General features: G+C 40.8%; 1 protein-coding gene across 1 annotated transcript in view; it reads right to left on the bottom strand.

The window, feature by feature from the left end:
- The window catches only part of LOC103114797 (cytochrome P450 4V2-like), a 41,869-nt gene extending 17,081 nt beyond the window's left edge, over nt 1-24,788 (bottom strand). Inside the window, exons 1-5 of the mRNA XM_007524526.3 lie at nt 24,530-24,788; nt 15,170-15,282; nt 12,385-12,470; nt 11,164-11,354; nt 10,397-10,466 (exon numbers count right to left, since the gene is read on the bottom strand). Of these exons, the coding sequence (XP_007524588.1) occupies nt 10,397-10,466; nt 11,164-11,354; nt 12,385-12,470; nt 15,170-15,282; nt 24,530-24,743 (674 nt within the window). The 5' untranslated portion in view covers nt 24,744-24,788. The remainder of the gene's footprint in view (nt 1-10,396; nt 10,467-11,163; nt 11,355-12,384; nt 12,471-15,169; nt 15,283-24,529) is intronic.
- Between the last annotated feature and the right edge of the window lie 582 nt (nt 24,789-25,370).

Genomic DNA, 25,370 nt, shown 5'->3' with positions numbered 1-25,370 from the left:
TCTAGAGTCTAGTATTGAACATTTTATTCTGTTTCATTGGTCATTTTGTCTATCTCTACACTGACATCACACCCTACTTTTGTTAGTTATTTAATAATGGCTTATAAGATTACAGCAGTATAGTTCCATACTGTACCCATTACCAAAGTTCTGTGATAGCTCCCCTGACCCTGCCCCACTCCTTAAGCATTTCTCGAGCACTATTTTAGTTCCTGGTCTTAAGGAAAGTTATATATTGGAAATGACAGTGCTTTATCTTTTTTAATCAAAATTAAATGGTAAAATTAGCAGCCTGGGAGGTGAGGTGGTGCAGTGGATGAAGTGCTGGGCCCCTTAAGCATTAGGTTCCCAGGTTCAGTCCCTAGCATCCCACTGTGTCTGAATGATGCTCTTCTCTCTCTCTCTCTCCCTCTCTCTCCTCTTCCTCTCAGAAATACTAAATTCTAAAGAAATGGTAAAAATAATAAATCTACCATACTAATAGTTTTTTTTTTTTTTTTACTTTCATAATTCTGTAGGTTCTCAACTAAGGATAAAAGGAAAACCCTTTAACCTGCTACAGGACACCTACAATAACCACATCACACTCAATGTTGAAGCACTGAAAGCTCATCACCCTAAAATAAGAAACAAGAATGTATGCGTTTACCTAAAATAGACTTCCCGATTCTTCCCACACGAAGACCCCTTATTTCATCTGCTCTATTCCTACCTTTGGGTTACAGTTTATTAAACAATCTTTTTTTTTTTTTTACCATGATTATATATAATTTTATTAGTATAAGTAGATGCCAAATACAAGAGGGAAGAAGGATTTTTTTTTTTTTACATGCATAACATTCCCCAGATTCCCATTTAGCAATACAACCCCCACTATTTCATTCATCATTTTTCATGGACCTGTATTCTCCCCACCCACCCACCCACCCCAGAGTCTTTTACTTTGGTGTAATACTCCAATTCCATTTCAGGTTCGACTTGTGTTTTCTTTTCTAATCTTGTTTTTCAACTTCGGCCTGAGAGTGAGATCATCCCACTCTCAAGATTGATCATCCCACTCTCAAAAGATTGATCATCCCACTCTCAAAAGATTGTTGTTTATTAAACAATCTTTTCTGCTTTATATCTTAATACTTTTTCAGCCACCAAGTTGCAGATGCTACCAAATGCCAACCTGAAATCCCTGGGCAGACAACCTCACCAATGTGTCCTGGAACTCCACCTCTCCCTGCCCCACTAAGGAACGATAGAAACAGGCTGAGGGTGTGGATGGACCTGCCAATGCCCATGTCCAGCAGAAAAACAATTACAGAAGCCAGACCTTCCACCTTCTGCAGCCCCAAAAAGAACTTCGGTCCATATTCCTAGAGAGATAAAGAAGAGGAAAGTTTCCAGATGGAGAGGATAGGACACAGAACTCTGGTGGTGGGACTGTATGGAATTGTACCCCTGTTATGTTCAAGCTCCATCAGAGATGTGGCGAAAGAAATGACTTCAATTATGTTAATCATTATTAAATCACTAATGAAAAAAAAAGAACATATGTTTTGACAGCTACCTCTTTTCCCCCACCCCTACCCTCACCCCTTTAGCCAGTGGAATTTATTCAGGATTGTAGACCCAGCCAAAGTTCCTCAATGGAATCTACATCTTGAGCTGGGGTGGGGGTGAGAGTGGGGGTGGGGGGTGTCCTACCTGGGGCTGGAGGTACTTTTTTTATAAACTTCTTTATTGGGGGGTTAATGGTTTATATTCAATAGTAAAATACAATAGTTTGTACATGCATTACATTTCCACATAACAGTACAACTCCCACTAGGTCCTCCTCTGCCATCATGTTTCAGGACTTTGGTGCAATACACCAACTCCAGTCCAAGTTCTACTTAAGAGTTTTCCCATCTGCATGTCTACCCCTCACCACAGGGTTTTTGCTTTGGTGCCCTACTTACAATTTGGTCAGGTCCTGCTTTTAGTTTCCCTTTCAGATCTTCTTACTCAGCTTCCTGGGCCAGTGGGGGGTGGGAGTGGGTGGGAGGGATGGGTCACAGTCTTTTGGTGGTGGGAATGGTGTTTATGTACACTCCTAGTAAAATGTAGTCATATAAATCACTAGTTAATTAATACGAGAGGGGGAAAATTAATTGTATGTCTCGAAGTTTTTCAAAACACAAACTGAATCTTTTTAATATATAGGCTGTGTATTTGATATGCAGACTCTCTCAAAAGCCTAGACCAAGTAGATCAGAAGCAACCAATAGCACAGCTATATACAAGATACTGGGTACTGTACAGCAAACCCTAACAAAAGGACTTTTCAAAGTTAACACAATTACCAAATAATGTGATGATAACATTAACTATCCATTGTCTTTTTGAACCCTAAGACAGCAGGAACCTCACATCTCCACTATAGAGCCTCTACTTCCCCCAGTCCTTGAACCATTGTATAGGGCCCACTTTCCCGTATGCCTCTCCCAATCCATATCAAATAATATTGCATCCGCCGATCACAACCTAAGCAACACAAGGATTGCCACCTCAACATGCTTCACTTCAGACTGTGTCCAGAGACTACACGTGTGGAATGACAACCCTTCAGCTTCATTACTCAGGTGAGACCTTTCCTTTCATAGTATACTCTAATTTCATCTCAGGTGGTTCACTTTCTAACAAAGTCCCAAAACCTAGATATACACCAGTTTCTGTGAGAGAGAGCATATGTTCACACGTATCCATAAACTACTGCAAAATATATACCTGAAAGCAGAAGTACACTAGAGTTTGCAGTGAGTACCCCCCTAACACTTCCTCTCCACTATTCCAACCTTTGGGTCCATGATTGCTCAACAATTTGTTTGGCTTCGTATGTTAACTCTCTTTTCAGTCACCAGGTTCCAGATGTTATCAGGATGCCGGCCAGGCTTCCCTGGACTGAAGACCCCACCAATGTGTCCTGGAGCTCCGCTTCCCCAGAGACCCATCCTACTAGGGAAAGAGAGAGGCAGACTGGGAGTATGGACCGACCAGTCAACACCCATGTTCAGCGGGGAAGCAATTACAGAAGCCAGACCTTCTACCTTCTGCAACCCTCAATGACCCTGGGTCCATGCTCCCAGAGGGATAGAGAATGGGAAAGCTATCAGGGGAGGGGGTGGGATATGGAGATTGGGTGGTGGGAATTGTGTGGAGTTGTACCGCTCCTACCCTATGGTTTTGTTAATTAATCCTTTCTTAAATAAATTTTTTAAAAAGGAGTTTTTCCATCTGATCGTGTTTTCCAACTTCAGTCTATGAGTGAGGTCATCCCATATTCATCCTTCTGTTTCTGACCTGTCTCACTTAACATGGTATTTTTCAGTGGAGGTACTTTTGATGGCCACCACCACCCTCCCTCACCCTCCCAGGCTCACACCTCATAGAGAACCATCGGGAAATCCACGTGGATGCAGGGATTATCCAACTTGATGATACCCTGGGGAATCAAGTTACTCTGCACCCTCCTCAGCTTGCCCCTCTTCTTCCCTTTCTGGTTGACGACTATCTCCTCGTAGAACTCGTGAGCCAGATCCCCGTCCTCGTCATAGAACATGGAGCCGCGGCGCGTGAACACAAATGGGGGCACGACTGGAGCCGGCGGGGGCACGGCTCGAACTCGTGGCCGCCGCCTGGTTTGTCTTGGGATGGGTCCTTCCTGCGCACTGCCTGCCTCCAGCGAAGCCAAGGGCCACTGGCCCCTAACTTTGGCGGCGTTGGCGCCCATGTCAGGGGCCGCGGGCGCCTGGCGCGGCCGCCAGGAGGTACTGTGTTCTCACAGCTGTGGGCGGCACCATACTCGTCAGCCTTCACTCCGCAGGTGCCAAGGTCACCCGCCTTGACTACATCTATTCAGCACTGTATTGGGAGTTCTAGCCAGGGAAATCAGGCAAGAAAAGATGAAGGACATCAAGATTGGAAAGGAAAAAGTAATAAAACTGTCTGTATTCATAAGTGAGACCGTCTTGTACAGAGGAACTACTAAAGAATCCACAAAAAAAAACAAAAAACCGAATAGGATAAATGAGTTCAGAAAACTTGCAGACTACAAGAGTAACGTATGACATTTTTTTCTAACATCACCATTGGGCAACTGGAACGTGAAATGAAGAAAACTATCCTGGGGGTCGGGCGGTTGCATATCCAGTTAAGCACACAAAGTACTAAGAGCAAGGACCCAAGTTCGAGACTCCGCTATCTCCATGCGGTGCGTGGGGGGGGGACTACTTCCTGAGTGGTAAAGCAGGTGTACAGGTGTCTAGCTTTCTCTCCCTTTCTCTATCTTCCTGTCCTTTCTGTCCTATCTAATAATAATACAAAAAAATTTTAAAAACCCACCAGGAGCAGTGGATTCATAGCGTCAGCACCAAGTCTCAGCAATAATCCTGGTGGCAATAAATAAGTAAATAAAAATTCTATCTGCTATAGTACCAAAAATAAGATTCTTAGAAGTAGATTTAGCAAAAGATGTACAGCTATACAACTTATAAAGAAAATTAAGGCAAATAAATGGAAAGATATTCCATATTTTGCCCAAAAGACCATTGCTAAGGTGGCAACACTTATCAAAAGGATCCACATATTCAATTCAATCACTATAAAAATCTGAGGTGCATTTTTGGTAGTGTTGAGAAGCTTTTTTTTTTTTTTTTACAGAGCACTGCTCAGCTCTGGCTTATGGCAGTGTGGGGGATTGAACCTGGGACTTGAGAGTCTCAGGCATGAAAGTCTCTTTGCATAACTATTATGCTATACCTCCAACTTTAATATCACTTTCTCTCTCTCTCTCTCTTTCCCCCCTCTCTCCCTCCCTCCATCCCTCCCTCCCTCCAGGGTTATCACTGGGGCTCGGTGTCCGCACTATGAATCCACTGTTCCTGGAGGCTATTTTTTCCCTTTTTGTTGCCCTTGTTGTTTACACTTTATTTCTTGATTATTTACTTTGCCACAGTTGTCTGTGAGGCTCCATGCCTTCAGGATTTCACTGTTTCTATTTTCCTTCCTCCCCCCACCTCAATAACTAGGAGAAAGATAAAGAAAGAGGGGGGCCAGGTGGGGACCAGGGTCTTGATCCTGGGTCCTCACATAAAGTAGCATATGCACTCTACTGGATGTAGCATCACCTGGCCCCAGTATTGAGGAAATACTGTGTTACAGGATTGTTGTCAAGAGGATGGATTTGCCTTAGAGGCTACTAAGAGCCCTATGATTTATGCTGAACAATGAAGGCATGGCCTACTATGCATTCAAAGAAATTTAATATTTTTATTTAGTGAAGCATAAAGACTCCATATCAAATTTACTAGATGGTCATCTGAGCTCAACTCTGTTTGTCTAGAGAGATTTTCAATCTCCCAGTGCTTCATGTGGCTCTTACATCACGTATTAAGATGAAATCTGCCTCTTTTTAATGTTCATATATTTCTTTTTAATTTTTTTATTATTTATTTTCCATTTTGTTGCTTTATTGTTGTAGTTATTATTGTTGTTGCTGATGTTTCCGTTGTTGGATAAGACAGAGAGAAATGGAGAGAGGAGGGGAAGATAGAGGGGGAGAGAAAGATAGACACCTGCAGACCTGCTTCACCGCCTGTGAAGCGACTCCCCTGCAGGTGGGGAGCCGGAGGCTCGAACCAGGATCCTGACACCTGTCCTTGTGCTTCATGCCATGTGCGCTTAACTCGGTATGCTACCACCTGACCCCCAATGTTCATATCTTTCATAGAACACTTCTGAGGTGGTGACAGAAAACAACCAGATTTCCCCTACATAAAAGGGGGTGCACACAGTTAAGTGCACATAGTACTATGCTGAAGGACCTGGGCTTGAGCCCCCCACTTCCCACCTGTAGCAGAAATGTTTCACAAGTGGTGAAGCAGGTCTTCAGGTGTCTATCTTTCTTTCTCTCTGTCTCCCTCTTCCCTCTCAATTCCTCTCTGTCCTACAGAATAAAAAAAAAAAAAAGAAAAAATTTCCACCACGAGCCGGGCCATAGTGACAGTACTGAGTTCCATTGATAACCCTGGAGGCAAAAAAAAAAAAGTATAGGATATATAGTTTAAAAGAAGTTATGGGGCATATACTCCATTAAATACTACTCTGCATTTAAAAAATGATATTTTGTCCTCTGGGACAAAAATGGATGGAACTGGAGGTGATTATACTTAGCAAAATAAAGAGATGAAAGAAAACAACTGAATGGTTTTGCTCATATGTGGAATATAGAATATGGTTTCACTCATATGTCGAATCAAGAGAACTGAAACACATGAACTTGCAAAAAAAAAAAAAAAACAAAAAAACAACCCAGAAGCCCAAAATATCTCTAAGACTTTGTAAAAACTATAGTGATTATTACTGGGAGGGCGGTGCATATGACTTTGGGAGTGGGTGTACTATGGGATGATACCCACTTTCACAGTGTTGTAAGTCATTATTCATCTTGAAAAATATTTTAATTTATTCATGATCACAAGATATAGAGGGAGGGAGAGGAGGGGAAAGGGAGAATAGGAGGGAAAGGATGAAGGGAAGAGAGAACCAGAGCATCACTCTGGCACATGGGATACCAGAGACTGAATTTGGGACCTCATGCTTGTAAGTTTAGTGCCATAATCATTGAGCTACCTCCCAGGCCTTCTCATCACTTTGTTAATACCTCTCATTTAGAGGGTTGTTTTTTTTTTTTCCCACCAGGACTATCACTGGGGCTTGACACTACAAATCTACCACTCCTGGTGACCATCTTTCCTCCCCTTCCCTTCCCTTCCCTTCCCTTCCCTTCCCTTCCCTTCCTTCCCCCTCCTTCCCCTCCCCTTCCCTTTTTTCTTTACTTTCCTTTTCTTCTCTCTTTTCTCTTTTCTTTCTATTTTATTTGAAAGTACAGAGAGAAATTAAGAGAGGAGGGAGAGCTAGAAAGGGAAAGAGAGAGACACCACATGTGAAGTGACTCCCCTGTAGGTGGGGAGCAGGGCCTTGAACCCTGTCTTTGCACATGGTCATGTGTGCACTAAATTGAGTGCTCCTACCATTGCCTGCCTGCCTGCCTGCCTTCCTTCCTTCCTTCCTTCCTTCCTTCCCTTCTTCCTTCCTTTCTTGTTTTCTACTTTTATTGAATAGGACAGAAAAAAAAATTGAGAAAGGAGGGGGAGGTAGAGAGAAAGATAGACACCTGCAGACCTGTTTCACTTCTCATGAAGCATCCCCCCTGCAGGTGGGAAGGAGGGGTCTTGAACCTGGGTCCTTGTGCATGCTAACATGTGCACTTAACCCAGTGCACCAGCACATAGGATTCCTTGTTTTTCTTTTTTTTTTTTTTTAAGGTTTTATTTATTTATTAATGAGAAACATTGGAGGAAAGAGAAAGAACCAGGCATCACCATGGTACATGTGCTGCTGGGGATTGAACTCAGGACCTCATGCTTGAGAGTCCAATGCTTTGTCTACTGCGCCACCTCCCAGATCACCCTTGTTTTATCTTCCTTCCTTCCTACCTTCCTTCCTTCCTTCCTTCCTTCCTTTCCTTTTTTTCTTTCTTTATTTTTCTTTCTTTCTCTCCTTTCCCACCGGGGTTATCACTGGGGCTCCATGACAGCAGTATGAATTCTGGCAGCCATTTTGTCCTGCTCCCCCTCCCACCTTTTTCTATTTTGTTTGACAAAATAGAAAAATAGAACAGAGAAATTGAGAGAGGGAGAGTGAAAGAGAGACACCATTTGTGAAGCATCCCTGCTGTAGGCAGGGATCAAGGGTTCAAACCTGGGTCCTTGTGCATGGAAATATTTGCACTTAACTGGGTGTGGAACCACTTGGCCCTTATTTTTTTTTTACTTTAATTTATAAGTTTATTTTTCTTTCAATGTCTATATCCTAAACCATTCTATTTTTGTGCCACCATGAAAAGTCAGTATTTTTTCAATGAATGTCAGATTCTAAATAGCTAGATAGTCCCAAGTAACCTTAAAGTAAAATAATTAATTTTAATTAAACATAATTCATACCAAGGATAGAAAATATGGGAAAGGAGACTGAATAAGTATAAACACAAGGAATCAGGAGCTAGCTCATATGGTAGAGTGCACACCTTGCTGCACTGGGTTTATGTCCCAGAGTCACATGGGAGTTCTATGGCTGGATGAAAGGTGGTGCTGTAGTGTATCTCTTCTCTATCATTCTCTCCCTCTCTCCTCTAGCTCTCTCTATAAAAAGAAAAAGAGGGTTTGGGTTTGCCACCAGGTTCCAGATGCTACCATGATGCCAACCTGACTTCCCTGGGCAGATGACCCTACCAATGTGTCCTGGAGCCCTGCTTCCCCAGAACTCTGCCTTACTAGGGAAAGAGAGAGACAGGCTGGGAGTATGGATCGACCTGTCAATGCCCATGTTCAGTGGGGAAGCAATTACAGAAGCCAGACCTTCCACCTTCTGCATCCCACAATGACCTTGGGTCCATACTCCCGGAAAGATAAAGAATAGGGAAGCTATCAGGGTATGGGATGGGATACGGAGTTCTGGTGGTGGGAATTGTGTGGAGTTGTACCCCTCTTATCATATGTTTTTTGTCAGTGTTTCCTTTTTATAAATAAGAATTAAAAAAAAAAGAAAAGGAAAAGAGGGAGCTGGGAGGTAGCACAGCAGTTTAAGGGCACCTGTTGCGAAGTGCAAGGACAGGTAAGGATCCCAGTTGGAACCCTTGGCTCCCTACCAGAAGCAGTGGATTCTTAGTGCAGACACTGAGCCCCAGCAATAACCCTGGAGGCAAAAAAAAAAAAAAAGAAAAGAAAGAAAGAAAGAGAGAAAGAAAGAGAATGGAAAACTGGCCCTGAGATATCATTAAGCAGTGCTGCACAGAAGTGAAGCCCTTCTCTATCTCCCTTCCCCCTCTTAATTTTTCTCTATCAAATAAAATAAACTGGTAGGTAAATAAATATTAAAGAAAGTGCAGAAAAATGAATAAATAAAAGAACTAACATATGGTAAGAAAAATAAGTATGAAAACAGAACAACATTAACCACAGCTAATATAAAGTATCCTGAAAAAAATTTTTTTTAATGGAGTATTGCTCAGCTCTAACTTATGGTAGTGTGAGGGACTGAACCTGGGACTTTGGAGCCACAGGCAAGAGAGTCTCTTTGCTATTATGCTATCTACCTCATGCCCTTTGAAATTTTTCTTCCTATGAATAATTTCCTATAAATAGTGGTTATCATACTATAAAAAGTATTTATATCTTTTACTACGTCACAATATAATCTTTAATTTTTAAAAACAAATTTGAATGTTTTATTTGATGAATTTATTTTTTTTGCCTCTAGGATTATCTCTGGGGCTTGGTGCCTGCACTATGAATCCACAGCTCCTGGAGGCTATTTCTTCCCTTTTGTTGCCTTTGTTGCTACTGTTATTATTATTGTTCTTGTAATTGCTGTTGTTACTGTTGAACAGGACAGAGAGAAATCGAGAGAGGAGTGGAGACAGACAGGGGGAGAGAAAGATAGACACCTGAAGACTTGCTTTACCACTTGTGCAGCAATCCCCCTGCAGGTGGGGAGCCGGGGGCTCAAACTGGGATCTTTATGCAGGTCCTTGCACTTTGCACCATGTGTGCTTAACCTGCTGCACTACGGCCCAACCCCCAATGAACTTTTTTTTAATGTATTGTGTGTATAGTTTTAGGCCATTGGCACACATCTACATCATATTTTTTAAAAATATATTTTATTTATATGTATTTTTAATAAAGGCAAAGAGAACTTGTAGGGTAGGGGGAGGTAGAGAGGGTAGAGAGAGATACCTGCAGCATTGTTTCACCACTCATAAAGCTTCCCCCTGCAGGTAGGGACTGGGGGGTTGAGCCTGTGTACTAGAATGTGTCAACTCCACCAGGTGTGCCACTGCCCAGACCCTCTCATAATTTTTTTAAAATGTATTTTATTAATGAAAGAGGAGAGAGACAGACATGCACACACACACACACATACACACAGAGAGAGAGAGAGAAAGAGAGAGAGAGAGAAAAGGAGAGAGAAGAAGCCAGAGCATCACTCTGACATTTAATTCTGGGTACTGAACTGGGGACTTCATGCTTGAGAATCCAAAGTGTTATCCATTGTGCTCCCTCCTGGGCCACACAATATAATTTTTGAATATGTTATAAAGTGGTTGTTTAAAACAACTGCATAATCTGGGCCTGTCATAATTTACACAGTCATTCCTCAATTATTGAAATGTATATGTAAATGATAAATTAATTTTAGTATACTTTTAATTTTGAAATACTGAAAAAGGTACAACAGACAAAAGCCATTAGCAATGGCTCTAATAAATAACAATTTAAAAAGTCTTCAAAAGGACTTCATTTACCTATAAACTGCACGGACATACTCGGAATCATCATTACTCTGAGCACCAATGTTCTTTCCCATGGCAGTTTCTGTAAAAAAAAAAAAAAAAAAGATGAAAACAACCATTCAATTCATGCACATTTTTTCTGTTTATTTCCAGTGACAAACACCTGAAAAGAAGCATAGATTTGTTTCATTCTTAGGTATTTAGAATTGTCCTTGCCTCTTTACCCGCTCATCTTGTACCCTCTGCTTATTCCACTTCTACTTTTTTTTTTAATATTTATTTCCTCTTGTTGCCCTTGTGGTTTTATTGTTGTAGTTATTATTGTTGTTATTGTTGGATAAGACAGAGAGAAATGGAAAGAGGAGGGGATGACAGAGAGAGGGAGAGAAAGATAGACACCTGCAGACTTGCTTCACTGCCTGTGAAGCGACTTCCCTGCAGGTGGGAAGCTGGAGGCTGAACCAGAATCCTTCCTCTGGTCCTTGTGCTTTGCACCACATGTGCTTAACCCGCTGCGCTACCACCCAACTCCCTCCACTTCTACTTCTATTCCAGCTTTTCCCTTTCCTTAATTTTCCTGGTACGTTGGCTCCAGGCTGTTCTGCTCAGGGTCCCATGTGCAGTGGTTGCTTCTCAAGGCCGCACATTTAGCAGCAGAATCGCCCTTAAGAACCCGTGATCTTTCAACCTCTCCATGCGCCTTCCTAGTGCGATGCTATTTCCATCTGGATCATTCTATCTTTTCACCATAACTCTAGTAGCAAATCTTTCAGACTTACCGCAGATGATATCTAAGGCACAGAGAGCGATGTAAAAAAAGCAGTTAAATGCTTCCTGGTTAGCATGTTTTTCAAGCTTGCTAACCAATATATTAGCTTGCTCATTCATGATATCTAAGAAGTCTTCCAGAATTGTAAAATGGAAAGTAGGTGTGAGCATTTTTCTCCTAGTGCGCCATTTGTTTCCAGTGCTAGAAATACAATACAGAATTACTAGTAAAAAAAGTGGCATCTACAACAAGTATTAACATAGTCATGTCAACAAAATTCTTCTAAAATAACTTAATCTACAGATTCTCAGTGCTTTCAGTGAGACAAAAAAAATTGCATATACAGTTACAGAATATGGCTTTTTTTTTTTTTTCTTAGCAGAGCACTACTCAGCTCTGGCTTATAGTAGTGTGTTAGATTGAACCTGGGACATTGGAGTTTCAGGCATGAGAGTTACTCTTTGTAACCACTATGCTATCTAATCTATATCTGCTCTATATTACTAAAATTTAAAAGGCATTCATAAAAATTAAGGATTTTCTTAAATTATGAATTCTAGATGACTTTTTTCTCTTTGTTCTCAAACGCTTTAGTCATCAGATGATCCACAAATTCTATTATACTTTTAGTCTTTGCTATCTGATATCTCTGAGTTCTACAAAGTCCTCATAAGAGTCCTGATTTTGTTTTGCTACAGCCTCTCCCAGAAGATGAAGATCTCTACATGCCAACTCATAGTTGAGATTACTGTTCTGACAGTCCTTTTTGTGAAATCATCAATATTTGCCTGCTTCAAACTCTACTTTTGTTTATTCCATTCATATTTCAAGAAGTCCTAATTCTTTTTAGGATATTTGTGGTCACTATTCAAGACTGTGGCTGGAGAATATTGTTCACCATGAACTTCCTATCTATCAAAAGTACCTTTCCTTCCATTTTTTCCCCTACTGCTGTTCACACACTCTTGCTATAGGAAATCTATTTTTTAAATTTATTTATTTATTCATGAAAAAGATAGGTGAAGAGAGAGAGAGAGAACCAGACATCACTCTGGTACATGGGCTGCCAGGGATCGAACCCAGGACCCCATGATTGAGAATCCAGTGCTCCATCCACTGCGCCACCTCCTGGACCACCAGGAAATCTATGTTTATGCTCATTCCGGATACAATAAATCATCACAATAGCACTGTTTCTACAAGAAAAAATTACAATTTTACACTGACAAACCTTGTAAGAAGTCCGAGGCCAAGCCATGGTTTCAGGAAGTTGTACATATTTGACTTGTCAATTTGCTTTGAACTAGTTAAAATTGTCTTAGAAAGAGAAAAAAAAAGTGAGAAATATAAAGACATAAAAGTTTCAATAAAACAATACCTGGTTTGGTTTTGTTTTGTTTATTTTTATTTTTTGCTCAGTACCTGAATGACAAGTCCACTGCTCCTGGCAGTGATTTTTCTTTCTTTTATAATTAAATTAATTTAAAAAGATATTTATTTATTTATTTATTCCCTTTTGTTGCCCTTGTTTTATTGTTGTAGTTATTATTGTCGTTGTTGGAAAGAACAGAGAGAAATGGAGAAAGGAGGGGAAGAGAAAGATAGATACCTGCAGACCTGCTTCACTGCCTGTGAAGCGACTCCCCTACAGGTGGGGAGCCGGGGGCTCGAACCGGGATCCTTCCTCTGGTCCTTGCACTTTGCGCCACCTGAGCTTAACACACTGCACTACAGCCTGACTCCCCAATTAAATTAAATTTATTTATTTGATAGGACAGAGATAAATTGGAGGGGGGACAGAAAGGGAGAGGAGCAGATAATCATCTGCAATACTTGCTTCACCACTAGTGAAGCTTCCCCTCTGTGGACAGAGATGAGGACTCAAACCTGGACTCTCATACATTGTAACACGTGTGTTTAACCAGGAGCACCACTGCCAGGCCCCCAAGATACCTGTTGTTTTTTTATTTATTTAAAATAATACACTTTTTTCCCATTAATTTTCTTTTTTTTTTCTATTCTTTTTTGATTGCAGTAATATTAGTGTAGAATACTACCCATGATTTAGAAGTACAGGTTCAAACATTCAAATAAATTTTACAACACCACACCCAAAACCAAGTCAGTAAAATCACTTCATATCGTCTCACATCCAAAGTGAAATGGAAGGATGAGCATTTAGATCTAAGTCCAAAACACTCCCTAAGCTCACTTATATCAGCTTGTATACACTAGTCAGCAATGACTGACATACTAGGTTTGGTGCCCTCACCATCTACTCTCAACCAGTATTCTAGTTTATGGCAAAGAGAAACTCCAATATTTTCGCTACAATAACTAAGAAAGACATATCCAAGCACTATTCTCTTTTTTTTGCTTGTAACTTTGTCCCATGAAAAGAAACTCATTTTTATTCCCTGACCTAAATTCACTTCTCATCAAACTATATGATAGAAGGCATATAATCGGGAGTCAGGCTGTAGTGCAGCAGGTTAAGCGCAGGTGGTGCAAAGCACAAGGACCGGCATAAGGATCCCGGTTCGAACCCTGGCTCCCCACTTGCAGGGGAGTCGCTTCACAGGCGGTGAAGCAGGTCTGCAGGTGTCTATCTTTCTCTCCTCCTCTCTGTCTTCCCCTCCTCTCTCCATTTCTCTCTGTCCTATCCAACAACGACAATAATAACTACAACAATAAAATAACAAGGGCAACAAAAGGGAATAAATAAATAAATATTTAAAAAAAAATTTTTTAAAAAGGTATATAATCTCCTTAAGGAGAAATTTCATTAGCATTAATTAACAATATCTTTCCTATAATATCATAGACTTTTTTTCAGGAAAATTAATTTGGAAGAATAAATGTATACTAGATATAGTATGAAACGTTAATCTTTCTGAGGAAAACATCTATATTTCACTATTGTCATATTTTTATAATCTTAAACTAATGCCTGCCAGGTAACATGTGCTTACCTTGTAGGATAATTTTGATTAATTAATTATTTTTATCTGATAGGGCAGAGAGAAACTGAGATGGGAGTGGGAGGGAGAGAGGGAGAGAAAAAGAAAGATACCTGCAGACCTGCTTCACCTCTTGTTAAACTTTTCCCCCTCCAAGTGGGAGCTGGGGGGTTGAATCTGGATTTTTGTACATGGTAACATGTGTGTTCAACCAGGTACACCACCGCCTGGGCCCCTAGAAGAATGTATTTATGATTCTATAAAACTATGGCCTTCGGGGCCGGGCGGTAGCACAGCGGCTTAAGCATACATGGAGCAAAGCACCCGGACCAGCACAAGGATCCAGCATAAGGATTTGAGACCCTGGCTCCCCACCTGCAGGGGGTTGCATCACAGTCGATAAAGCAGGTCTGCAAGTGTCTGTCTTTCTCTCCCCCTCTCTGTCTTCTCCTCCTCTTTCCATTTCTCTCTGTCTTATCCAACAAAAACAACAGCAATAACAACAACAATAAACAACAAGGGCAACAAAAGGGAAAAAATAGCCTCCAGGAGCAATGGATTTGTAGTGCACCGAGCCCCAGCAATAACCCTGGAGACAAAACCAAAAACAAACAAACAAAAAAAACCCTGGCCTTCAGACACTGGAATCTGGCAACAAATGTAGACAGACATCTAGAGGACACTGCTCATCCCAGGATTCAGAGTACAGCTGAAAACATTAAATATTCTTAAATAACCTAAAATATTTCATGGAGTATTCAAGATACTGAATTTAAGTAGACATATGGACTCATTCACTTTATTTATTTATTTAGAGGACACCCTTTCTTCCTGCCTAATGACTTTATTTATTTAAACCAGACACTGCTCAACTCTAGTTTATGATGGTGCTGGGGTTTGAAATCAGGACCTTGTAGCTTCAGGCATGAAAGTCTTTTGCATAACCACTATGCTATCTCCCCAGTTCTCTGCTCAAAGATCCTATATTTATTGTGATGAGGTTCTCACATCACCCAATATGCAGTGGATTGTTGATCATATTTGTTAAATACTTACTTCCACATTTTCAGCTTTATAAATGGCCACCATTGGCACTGAGCCAAGCCAGAATTTTATCAATGGCTTGCACCGGTACATTTCACCATAATATAAGAGCTGATGAAAAAACTCTGAAAAGAAGATTTTTAAAAAAGTGAATCAATATATTTCTAATTCATTCAAGATGAGAATTTTATAAGGTCATTATTGGGTTTTCTTTGGTTTCATTATTTGTTATTCATGGTATTTTGGGGGCAGGTCACCTAGTATCTCTTAGGTTTCTTGATATTAAATGAAAACCACATGGTTCCTATAAACTGACTTAATTATTGAATTATAGGACTAATTTAATTTGTCAGGACAATATGGATGAGACAAACTTGCTAACTAAAATGCCAAAGATCAAATGCTTGTGTGAGAAAGTTAGGTGTCAAACCTTACCACATGCATTATCCCAAGAACCATGGACCTTCTTTCAAAATGTTTCATGCAGTCTTTTATTAATTTTTAAAAATAATTTGATCCAAGAATGGCTCAGCTCTGGTTTGTAGTAGTTCTAGAGATTGAACCTGGAACTTCAGAGCTTCAGGTAGGAAGGTCTTGTGCTAGCTCTAGCTCTACCTCTTTCATGAAATCTTACAGTGCGAATCACCTCGTCCTTTGACCTGTCATTATCATTATTGGTTTGATAATGATTTACAAGGTACATGGGTATAGTTGCACACCACACCCCTTACCATAGTTCTGTGTCCAACCCCCAACTATTCCCATTCCCTTTTAGGATAACCACCACAGTTTACACAAAGTCTTAGTGACCATTTGACATTTTTTTTAAAAAACAAATTCATTTCTTTATATTGCATATATGAGCAAAATAATTTAGTAGTTGTGTTTCAGAGAAATGCAGGTCATTATACATAAACTATAGCAGCAAGAGACCTTGAACCTCAAGATACTATATATGATAGGAAGGAGGAGAAAAACAACGATGTAAGAAAAATTAAAAAGTACCAGAAATAAAATGACATTATTTAATAAGACATAGAGGACTGTATTGGTATAAATGTGTTATACACAAAAAGTAGTATACAGATAATTTATTTACAAATGTATATATAACTGCATCTAAGAAAGGCTTAAACTGTTTTTGTCTAATTATTCTTTGCGTGAACATCCTCTATCCATTTCTTCCTTTCAAACTCTAAAGTTGTCTCATATCTCTAGGGCTGTGTTTCTGGGTCTGCTTTATACTATGTGTCACCTTGTTGAGAGTTAAATGTGCTTTGTTTCTTTTCCTTTCTCTCTCTCTTTTTAAATTTATTATTTTTATTTATTGGATGGAGACAGCCAGAAATCGAGAGGTAGGAGGAGGGAGACAGAGAGAGGGAGAGAGATGGAGAGACACCTGCAGCCCTGTTTCACCACTTGTAAACATTTCCCCCTGCAGGTGGGAGCCGGGAGCTTGAACCAGGTCCTTGTACACTGTAACATGTGTGTTCAGTCAGCTGCTCCACCGCCCGGCCACTTGTCTTTTTCTCTATAGCACTTCTTTAGGTAACTCTTATAAGGTAGGTCTGGTAATGGCAAGTTCCTTTAGTTTTTGTATGCCTGGTACTGTTTTGATTATTTCTTCATAGTGAATGACAGTTTTGCAAGGTAAATTTAAAAAAAAATGTGTACTGTTAGTTGTTTTCTTTTCAAACCTTGAATATACCATTGCATTCTCTCCTTGCCTTCATTGTCCCTACAGAAAATTCTGATGCAAGTCTAGCTGCAGTGTCTTTACAAGTCACATTCTTTTCTTTGGCAACTTCTAATTTTTTTCTAAGTTCTTGACTTTTCATAGTTTAACAATGCCGTGTCCTGGTGTAAGGCTATTTGGGCTTAGGAATTTGAGAGTTCTCTCTGCTTTCTGAATATCTATATTCCAACCAGATCTCAGTTTTGGTATCTGTTGTGCCTACAGATGCTGGGTTATGATATATATCTTTAAAGTGTGAAGGGGAAGGAAGTAATGGATAGAGGATGTTCAATCAAATCATGATGAGACAGTTTAAGGAACATTTTCTTAGATGTAGTTATATATATTTATATATAAATTATCTATATAATACTTTCTGTGTATAACACATTGTGGAGGGAGGGGAGGACATTTGAAGTGACATTGTATTTTGGTGCCTGATGTACCTTTAAAAAAAGCCCCAGTCTGGAGTGTCAGGGGAGAAGAGAGTCAAGACCTCATATTCTTCCCAGATAGATTCCTGAAGATAGAAACTCTGCTATGAGGTCAAAGTCACTTTTCTTGCCTTCTGGGCAGTCTGATTCCAATCACCAAGGTCTCTAGGGCAGCTGGGACACCCTAGCATTTCATAGGCTTCCCTGGTGCCACAAGGGTACAGTGTTCATTCTCTAGTTCCTATTAATGACTCCCTGGGGGTTGCTCTCAGGAGCCTGTGGCTTCTACAGTTCTTCTTCTAGCGTTTGCCCTTCTTCCATAGCCAGTCAATAGCGTCAGGTTGAGCCTGATGTAAAGTTTCGAGACCTCCTTTGAATCTGGAGAGGTGGCAGTCGTTCACTATGTGGGTCATAGTCTGTCTGGAGCCGCAGGGGCAGTTCGGGTCGTCTCTGGCTCCCCAGCGATGGAACATAGCGGCGCACCGGCCATGGCCTGTTCGATAGCGATTGAGGAGGGCCCAATCATAACGTGCTAGGTCAAAGCCGGGTTGACGCTTGCAGGGGTCTGTGATGAGGTGTTTGTTCTTTACCTCAGCTGACTGCCAACTCTGTTTCCAAGAGACTGGAACAGAGAAGTTCAGTGTAGGCATAGGGGACCAGATTGGATGACGAGACGTCAAGCATTGGACAGGGTGGGCGAAGAAATCCACGTATATTGGCAGGTCCGGTCGAGCGTAGACGTGGGAAATGAACTTAGATGATGCTTCTACAGTGGCTCTAAGCAGCAACTGAGCCCTCTCTCTCTCTCTCTCTCTCTCTCTCTCTCTCTGTTTTTTTAAGCAGCAACTGAGCTCTCTCTCTCTTTCTCTCTCTCTCTCTCTGTTTTAAACCGCACAGTTCCTGAGTGGTTTCAAGGGTCCTTAAAATTCACCAAGTAGATTTGAAGTGATTGCAAATATAGTGCCTGCAGGCAATTCACTGCTGAGTTTCTACTAGAGTTCTCCTCTCCTTCTCCCTTTAGTTCTCATAGTCTACACACAAACACCAACAGTCAGATGTTCATTTCTTTGCTGGAAATCCCAGATGTTCTCTGATGAATTTCTTTGAACACAACCAACGGACCAAAAACTTGGAAGTCTGAAATTTCCCTGTAGATTCAGTCAAAGCATAGAATTGAGGGATAATGTGTGTGTGTGTGTGTGTGTGTGTGTGTGTGTGTCTACAATGTTGCTGTACTGCACAAAGTAAAGTAAAGGGGGAGGGTTCAGGTCCTGAACATGATGAAAGAGGAGGACCTAATTGAATTGTTATGTGGAAAACTGAGAAATGTTATGTATGTACAAACTATTGTATTTTACTGTGACTGTAAACCATTTATACACCAATAAAGAAATTTTTTAAATGGGGGTTGGCGGTAGCGCAGCAGGTTAAGCGCACATGGCGCAAAGTGCATGAACTGGCGTAGGCATCCGGCTCCCCACCTGCAGGGGGGAGGTCGCTTCACAAGTTGTGAGGCAGGTCTGCAGGTGTCTACATTTCTCTCCTCTTCTCTGTCTTCCCCTCTGCTCTTGATTTCTGTCTGTCCTATCCAACAACAGCTATAACAACAATAACAACCACAACCAAGGGCAACAAAATGGGAAAAAATGGCCTCCAGGAGTAGTGGATTTGTAGTGCAGGCACTGAGCCCCAGAGGAGGCCAAAAAAAAAAGAAACAAGAAATTAAATAAATAAATAAATAAACAACCCATCTTGAAGACTTTGGGAGAACTATAGTGGTTATCCTTAGGGGGGTAGGGGCAAAGAACTTTGGTGGTGGAAGTGGTATAGAATTATACCTCTTTTATGTTATATATTTTTAAATATTTATATTTATTTTTCCCTTTTTGTTGCCCTTGTCGTTTTCTATTGTTGTCGTAGTTATTATTAATGTCGTTGTTAGATAGGACAGAAAGAAATGGAGAGAAGAGGGGAAGACAAATAGGGGGAGGGAAAGACACCTGCAGACCTGCTTCACCGCCTGTGAAGTGACCACCCTGGAGGTGGGGAGCCCGGGATTGGAACTGGGATCCTTACCCGGGTCCTTGCGCTATGCGCCAGGTGCGCTTAACCGGCTGCACTACCACCATCTCCCCTTATAACTTTGTAAATCATTATTAAATTACTAATTAGAAAAAGACTACAGTGTTGAAGGATCATGAAATTTTAATTTTCTCTTTTAGGTACTAACTGAAAGTTTATGACCATCAGGACTGAAATTTATTTTAGGAGAATTGCACTAGCATGCATGAGATGTATGAGTAGTCTGGGTGAGCAGCAACCAAAAGAAATTTATGCTATGGAGAAAACTCTGGGATTTCAAAGGACCTAGGGATACCGATCCTCCTTTTCAATTGACCTTCTTAAGGGTCATGGGGAAGTGGTTTATATTAATCCTACCTAGCTACAGCATAAAGGCTGTTTGGAAAACTTAGAAATCAAGTTTCTTGTTGCTATCTGTGAGACTCCAGGCTGGAGAATGCAGTAACAGCTCTAGGAGAGGTCATATGGTGACAGAAATCAATCAACGAAGACCACCTTGGTGAATGCCACCTGGGTGGAAATCCATGACAGTAAGAAAGGAACTGGCAAAAGTTAGGTTGTCAGAATACAAGTCAAGTAAGGGGAGGTCAAGGGAAGATCTGAGTCCCTGGTCAAAAATTGATTACATGCTAGGTAATGAGGTCTTGTTACGCAATTTGGAAGATCCAATAGACAGGGATGATATGATAAACAGAGTAGGAATTTGGGTGCATGGGACTTCTCTAAGCAAAAGAAATGTTTGCATGACAATAGCAGGCTATTCCAACTTCAGTATGAGGTCATCAATATGATAGATAAGATTTTGACTGGGAATTTAGGTATCAGGGACAAATTGACACAGCATTTAAAAAAAATACTCCACACTTTTCAGTTAACATTCATTATGTTGTAGTTATTTATTGTAGCAGAGTATCATATATGCCAGATTTAGTGCTTAAAGTTTTTTGATGCATTATGTCTTTCATGCTGCACCAGTTTGATTAGAGGCATTATTATGACTGTGACTAATGTAGTTGAGGAAATTGTGCATATTTAGGTAGCCTGTCCATTCACAGAGTTAGGAAATGGTATAACCCGACTTTGTACCCAAAGCCACCAGAACTATTTTTTTTTGTTGTTTGTGGTTGGAAAAGCCTTGAAGTGTTTTTCTGTTTTTCTATGCACAAATGCCTCATGACTTTTCCCAATATTACAGCACACTTCTTCAAAATGACCTCTGGTCAAAGTTGTTGTCCAGTTTGCTGTGAAAACAACTGGGTCAAATCATAAATGTTAAACTCTCCTACTTCATGCTATTATACGGCTTCCCCTGTTCTAGTCAAACAGGGTATGCATAACAGTGATTTGAACTTATTTGGCCCAACAGTTAGGAACAGTGTGGGAAGACACAATGGTCAGAAAAGGCAAGAGACTAGCTACAGCTTGAGAGACAATTGGGTAGCCAGATGAGACTGGTGAGCCCACAATTTGAATCATGGTTAAAACAAAAGACATAGATTTTGTATAGGAGATAAGTGATTAAAAGCAAGGAATATATTTAGAATATTCTCTTTCCCTCTTTGTCTCATTAAAAAAAATAAGGTAAGTGATCAGGGAGGTGGTACAGTGGATAAAGCATTGGACTCTCAAGCATGAGGTCCTGAGTTCAGTCCCAGCAGCACATGTACCAGAGTGATGTCTGGTTCTTTCTCTCTCTTCTCCTTTCTAATAAATAAATAAACAAATAGATAAAAATCATTAAAACAATAAAGTAAGTAAGTAAAATATATTTTAAAAGAATTACTTTACTCCAATAAAATCATTTTATTTTGAAACAGGTCTTATCAACTAGAAATTTCGATTCTTAAGATGTTTTCCTAAAAGAATATAATAAAATTTGTTTAGTGTACTGTTTCCTATATTTCCACATATTTCCCATGAGAACTTATCATATTCCTGTGAATATGAATTAACAGTATTCTATTTATTTGAGGAAACAAAATACAAAAGGAATAATTCTTCAAGCTTTGAAGTGAATGATGAGCCTGCAAAATTACTATTCACAAGCTTCAGGACAATTGGGATTTGGTACTGGGCTCTTTTAAAAATATACTTTTTTTTTCTTTTCTTTTTATTTTTTCTTTTCTTTTCTTTGTTTCTTTTTTTTTTTCCTCCTCCAGGGTTATTGCTGGGCTCGGTGCCTGCACCATGAATCCACCGCTCCTGGAGGCCATTCCCCACCCCCTTTTGTTGCCCTTGTTGTAGCTTCGTTGTGGTTATTATTATTGCCCTTGTTGACGCAATTCGTTGTTGGATAGGACAGAGAGAAATGGAGAGAGGAGGGGAAGACAGAGAGGGGGAGAGAAAGACAGACACCTGCAGACCTGCTTCACCGCCTGTGAAGCGACTCCCCTGCAGGTGGGGAGCCGGGGGCTCGAACCGGGATCCCTACGCCGGTTCCTGCGCTTTGCGCCACATGCGCTTAACCCACTGCGTCACCGCCCGACCCCCTAAAAATATACTTTTTTAAAGCAAATAATTTTTGGCTCTGCACATCTCAACCTAAACAATCATGAAAATGAAGTACTCAAATCTAATTTACAGGGTGTGCAGTGGCATATTTGATAGAGTGCACACATTACCATGTGCAAGGACCTGGGTTCAAGCCCCTGGTTTCCACCTGTGCAGGTGAAGCTGCATGCGTGGTGCTGCTGGTGTCTTTCCTCTCTGTCTCTCTCTACCCCCTCCCTCACCCCAATCTCTCACCCTCTATCAAAACAGAAAGAAAAAGAATGGCCACAGGGAATGGTGGAGCAGTACAGGCATAAAGCCCCAGTCATAACTCTGGTGCTAAACAAACAAACAAGCCTCCTCCCACTAATATACTTCTCCTGATGGGGAAATCCCTGGTACTTTTAAGAGCTTTGTAGCTAAGAGTAAGGTTTTTTTTTCCCATTAATGAAACATAATATATGTCTATCTTTTCAAGATGGTTCCAGTTTTTTTTTTAATCATTTTATTTAGGGAGTTAAAGGTTTATAGTACAGTGGTTGGCACACTGGTAGAATTAATCATCTCCCTATGATAGATGTCTGCAAAACACTCTCACCCTTAATTTAGGTTTTGTTTTCCATTATCATGCACCAGGACCCCAAGCCTCCCCTCCCAACCCCAGTTCTTCCCCTCCCTCCTCAGAGTCGAAATTTTATTTTATTTTTCCCTTTCTGTCCTTGTTTCTCAAGTTTTACCTATGGTCAGACCATCTGATATTCAGCCCTTTCTTTCTGGTTTATTTCACTTAATATGATTCCTTCAAGCTCCATCAGAGATGTGGCGAAAGAAATGACTTTATCATTCTTAACAGCTGAGCATTATTCCATCGTGTATGTATAATTTTCTTAGCTACTAATTGATTCCTATTTCATTTTATTGTTTTTTTAATATTTCTTTTTTATTTCTTTCTTTGATAGAATAAAGAGAAAGAGAATGAAAGAGACAGAGAGACACCTGCAGACCTGCTTCACCACTTGTGAAGCTTCCCTTTGTGGGGGTGGGGGCAGGGGACTTAAATCTAGGTTTTTTTTTCAAGATTGACTGATTTTTTTGTTATTGATGATTTAACAGTGGTTTACAAAAATCATGTAATTACAAGGATATAGTGTATGTTAGTTGTTTCCACTTTATGAGGATGTTAGTGGATTATAAAATAATTGTTTCTCCCACTTTATTGGGGGTGGAAGGAGGTTAGAATTTACAATACAATACAATCACTGAATTCCATCAGGGGAGTTCTATTTAACCAAGAAAATTACTAGGAACGGGAAGTCATATTCCTATATAGGCCATTTAAACTTTACCTTCTTGGGAATAGTATGTTGTTTGTATGTTTGCCCACAATGGATCCTCACAAATGTGTGATTTCACTAATCTAGAGCTTTTTTTAATTTAAGATTTTATTTATGTATCATGAAGAAGATAGGAGGAGAAAGAGGAAGAACCAGACATCAATGTGCTGCCAGGGATTGAATTCAGAACCTCACACTTGACAGTCCAGTGCTCTATCTACTGCACCACCTCCCAGACCACTATACCCAGGTTCTTGAGCATGGCAATATGTGTGCTTAACCAGCTGCGGCACTCTTGGCCCCTTAATTGCAGTACAAACAAACAAACTAACAAAAAAAATCCTTCAATCTGTAGGTGTACAGCAAGTTGCTCACCTGGTAGAATGCATGCATTACCATGGGCAAGGACCTGGGTTCAAGCCCTAGGCCACCAGATGGAAGTCCCTTGGGGGGAGGTCTTCATAGCATAGTACTGTGATGTCTCTCTCTGTCTATCTCTCTCTGTTTCTAACCTCTAGAGAAAAGAAAAGGAGAGGAAAAAAGGAAAGGAAAGGGAAAAACAAAAGGAAAGGCTGTAAAGGATAGTGGAGTCCTGCTGGTGGAAACTCAGCAATGACTCTGGTGGCAAGAAATAGAATCTTTACTAACTGTTTGAAATTTGCTGTGTAAGTTTACCAGAAGGTCTTGACATCATAATTATTATGTAATATGGTTATGTAATCTCTGAAAGGAATAAGAAATGAAATATAAAAATCAACACTGATGAAAGCTGTAATTAAGCTGTATGAAGAGAGTGGGGATTGCTGGGAGGAGAAGGAGCAAAGGAATTTGTAGTTTCTTAATTGTGTGTGTGTTGGATGGATGATGGGGACTACATTTTAAGGGATTTGTTCTGTTCCTGGGCATTTTCTGCCCTTCTGGCTTTAATGGTCAAGGGCATAAAGTAAGACATTAAAGCCCTGAGATAGAAGAATCAACTAAAAGGTAGAAACGAACTGAAACAGAGAAAGTCAGGCAGGAGTTAAGAAATAGTGCACTTGGGCGATGGTAGATAGCATAATGGTTATGCAGAAGAACTACAGATTCCTTTGCACTTGTGGAGGACGGTACAGAGAATACGGAATCTTTTTTCTAGCTCCTGACAGACTCTGGCAGCCTTCAGACCCTCAAGTAACAGTGTTACTTGCCTAGAGGGGGCAGGTAGTGGTGGGGACCTGGGCGCAGGTCCAGGTTGAGCTCCTGTTCCCACTGGCGCGCTGCAAAGCGCACATGTACCAGGACGCGCTAGGTCTCTTACCGCTTGGGTCAGACTTCATGAACAGCGAGTGTCCCAGTAAAGGTAAAGCACCAATGACCGTCGGGACATCCCTCAGCTGCAGCCAATTCTGAATATATTTCGCCAGCATCTGCAGAAGTTTCAGGATGAGAGTGGCGCCGGCCAGGGAGACGGCGCTCAGCGCGCTCCAGAGCAGCAGCTTCTGGCTGAAAGGCACCAGCCACAGCTCGGACATCGCGGCTCTGGGGTGAAAACTGGGAGCAGCGAGTGGAGAAGGAACTGGAGTTTAAGTGCTGTTCTCCTGGGAGGAGTTTCTGGATTGTAGGCAGGACTGGTTGGAATGATTAGAGGTCGCCTAGGGACTAAGACGTACTTCCTCCTCCTGCTTGGGGCGGGCACTGGCCTGCAAGCCTCGAAGGCGGGACCTAGTGGTGAGGCTTTTTAACTGTTCTGGCAGCCAAAATCCTTGAGATTGAGTCAGAGCAGCTAGCAGCATAGGTCACTTCAAAGAGTACTACTGCTTTAGTGACCAGTTTTTAATTGAAGTTACATAAGCAGTCATTCCAAGAAAACCGCTCAACGCCTCATCTTCCAAAGTAGAAAAGAAAAAACATCCCATGTTAAAGGTGCCCTCCTTTTACTAGGACAGTAAAAGGCAACCTTTTCACCAGAACAGGAATTGAGAGCACATAAGACTATATAAATAAACCATGTCTCAACCCTGAACCCCATGCTTCTGACAATTCTTCACACATTTCTTATTTGCAAATCAAAAAAGAGATAAATGCTGACTACTTTGGTGATTCCTTTGAGTCTTGCATGTTAGAGTTCTAATAAATGTTCTACATATAATTTGTTTTTC

The sequence above is a fragment of the Erinaceus europaeus genome, chromosome 2 (genome assembly GCF_950295315.1).
Source record: "Erinaceus europaeus chromosome 2, mEriEur2.1, whole genome shotgun sequence".
In the NCBI taxonomy this organism is placed as follows: domain Eukaryota; kingdom Metazoa; phylum Chordata; class Mammalia; order Eulipotyphla; family Erinaceidae; genus Erinaceus; species Erinaceus europaeus.
Note: the sequence above shows the minus strand (reverse complement) of the source record. Positions and strands in the feature narration are given on the sequence as shown.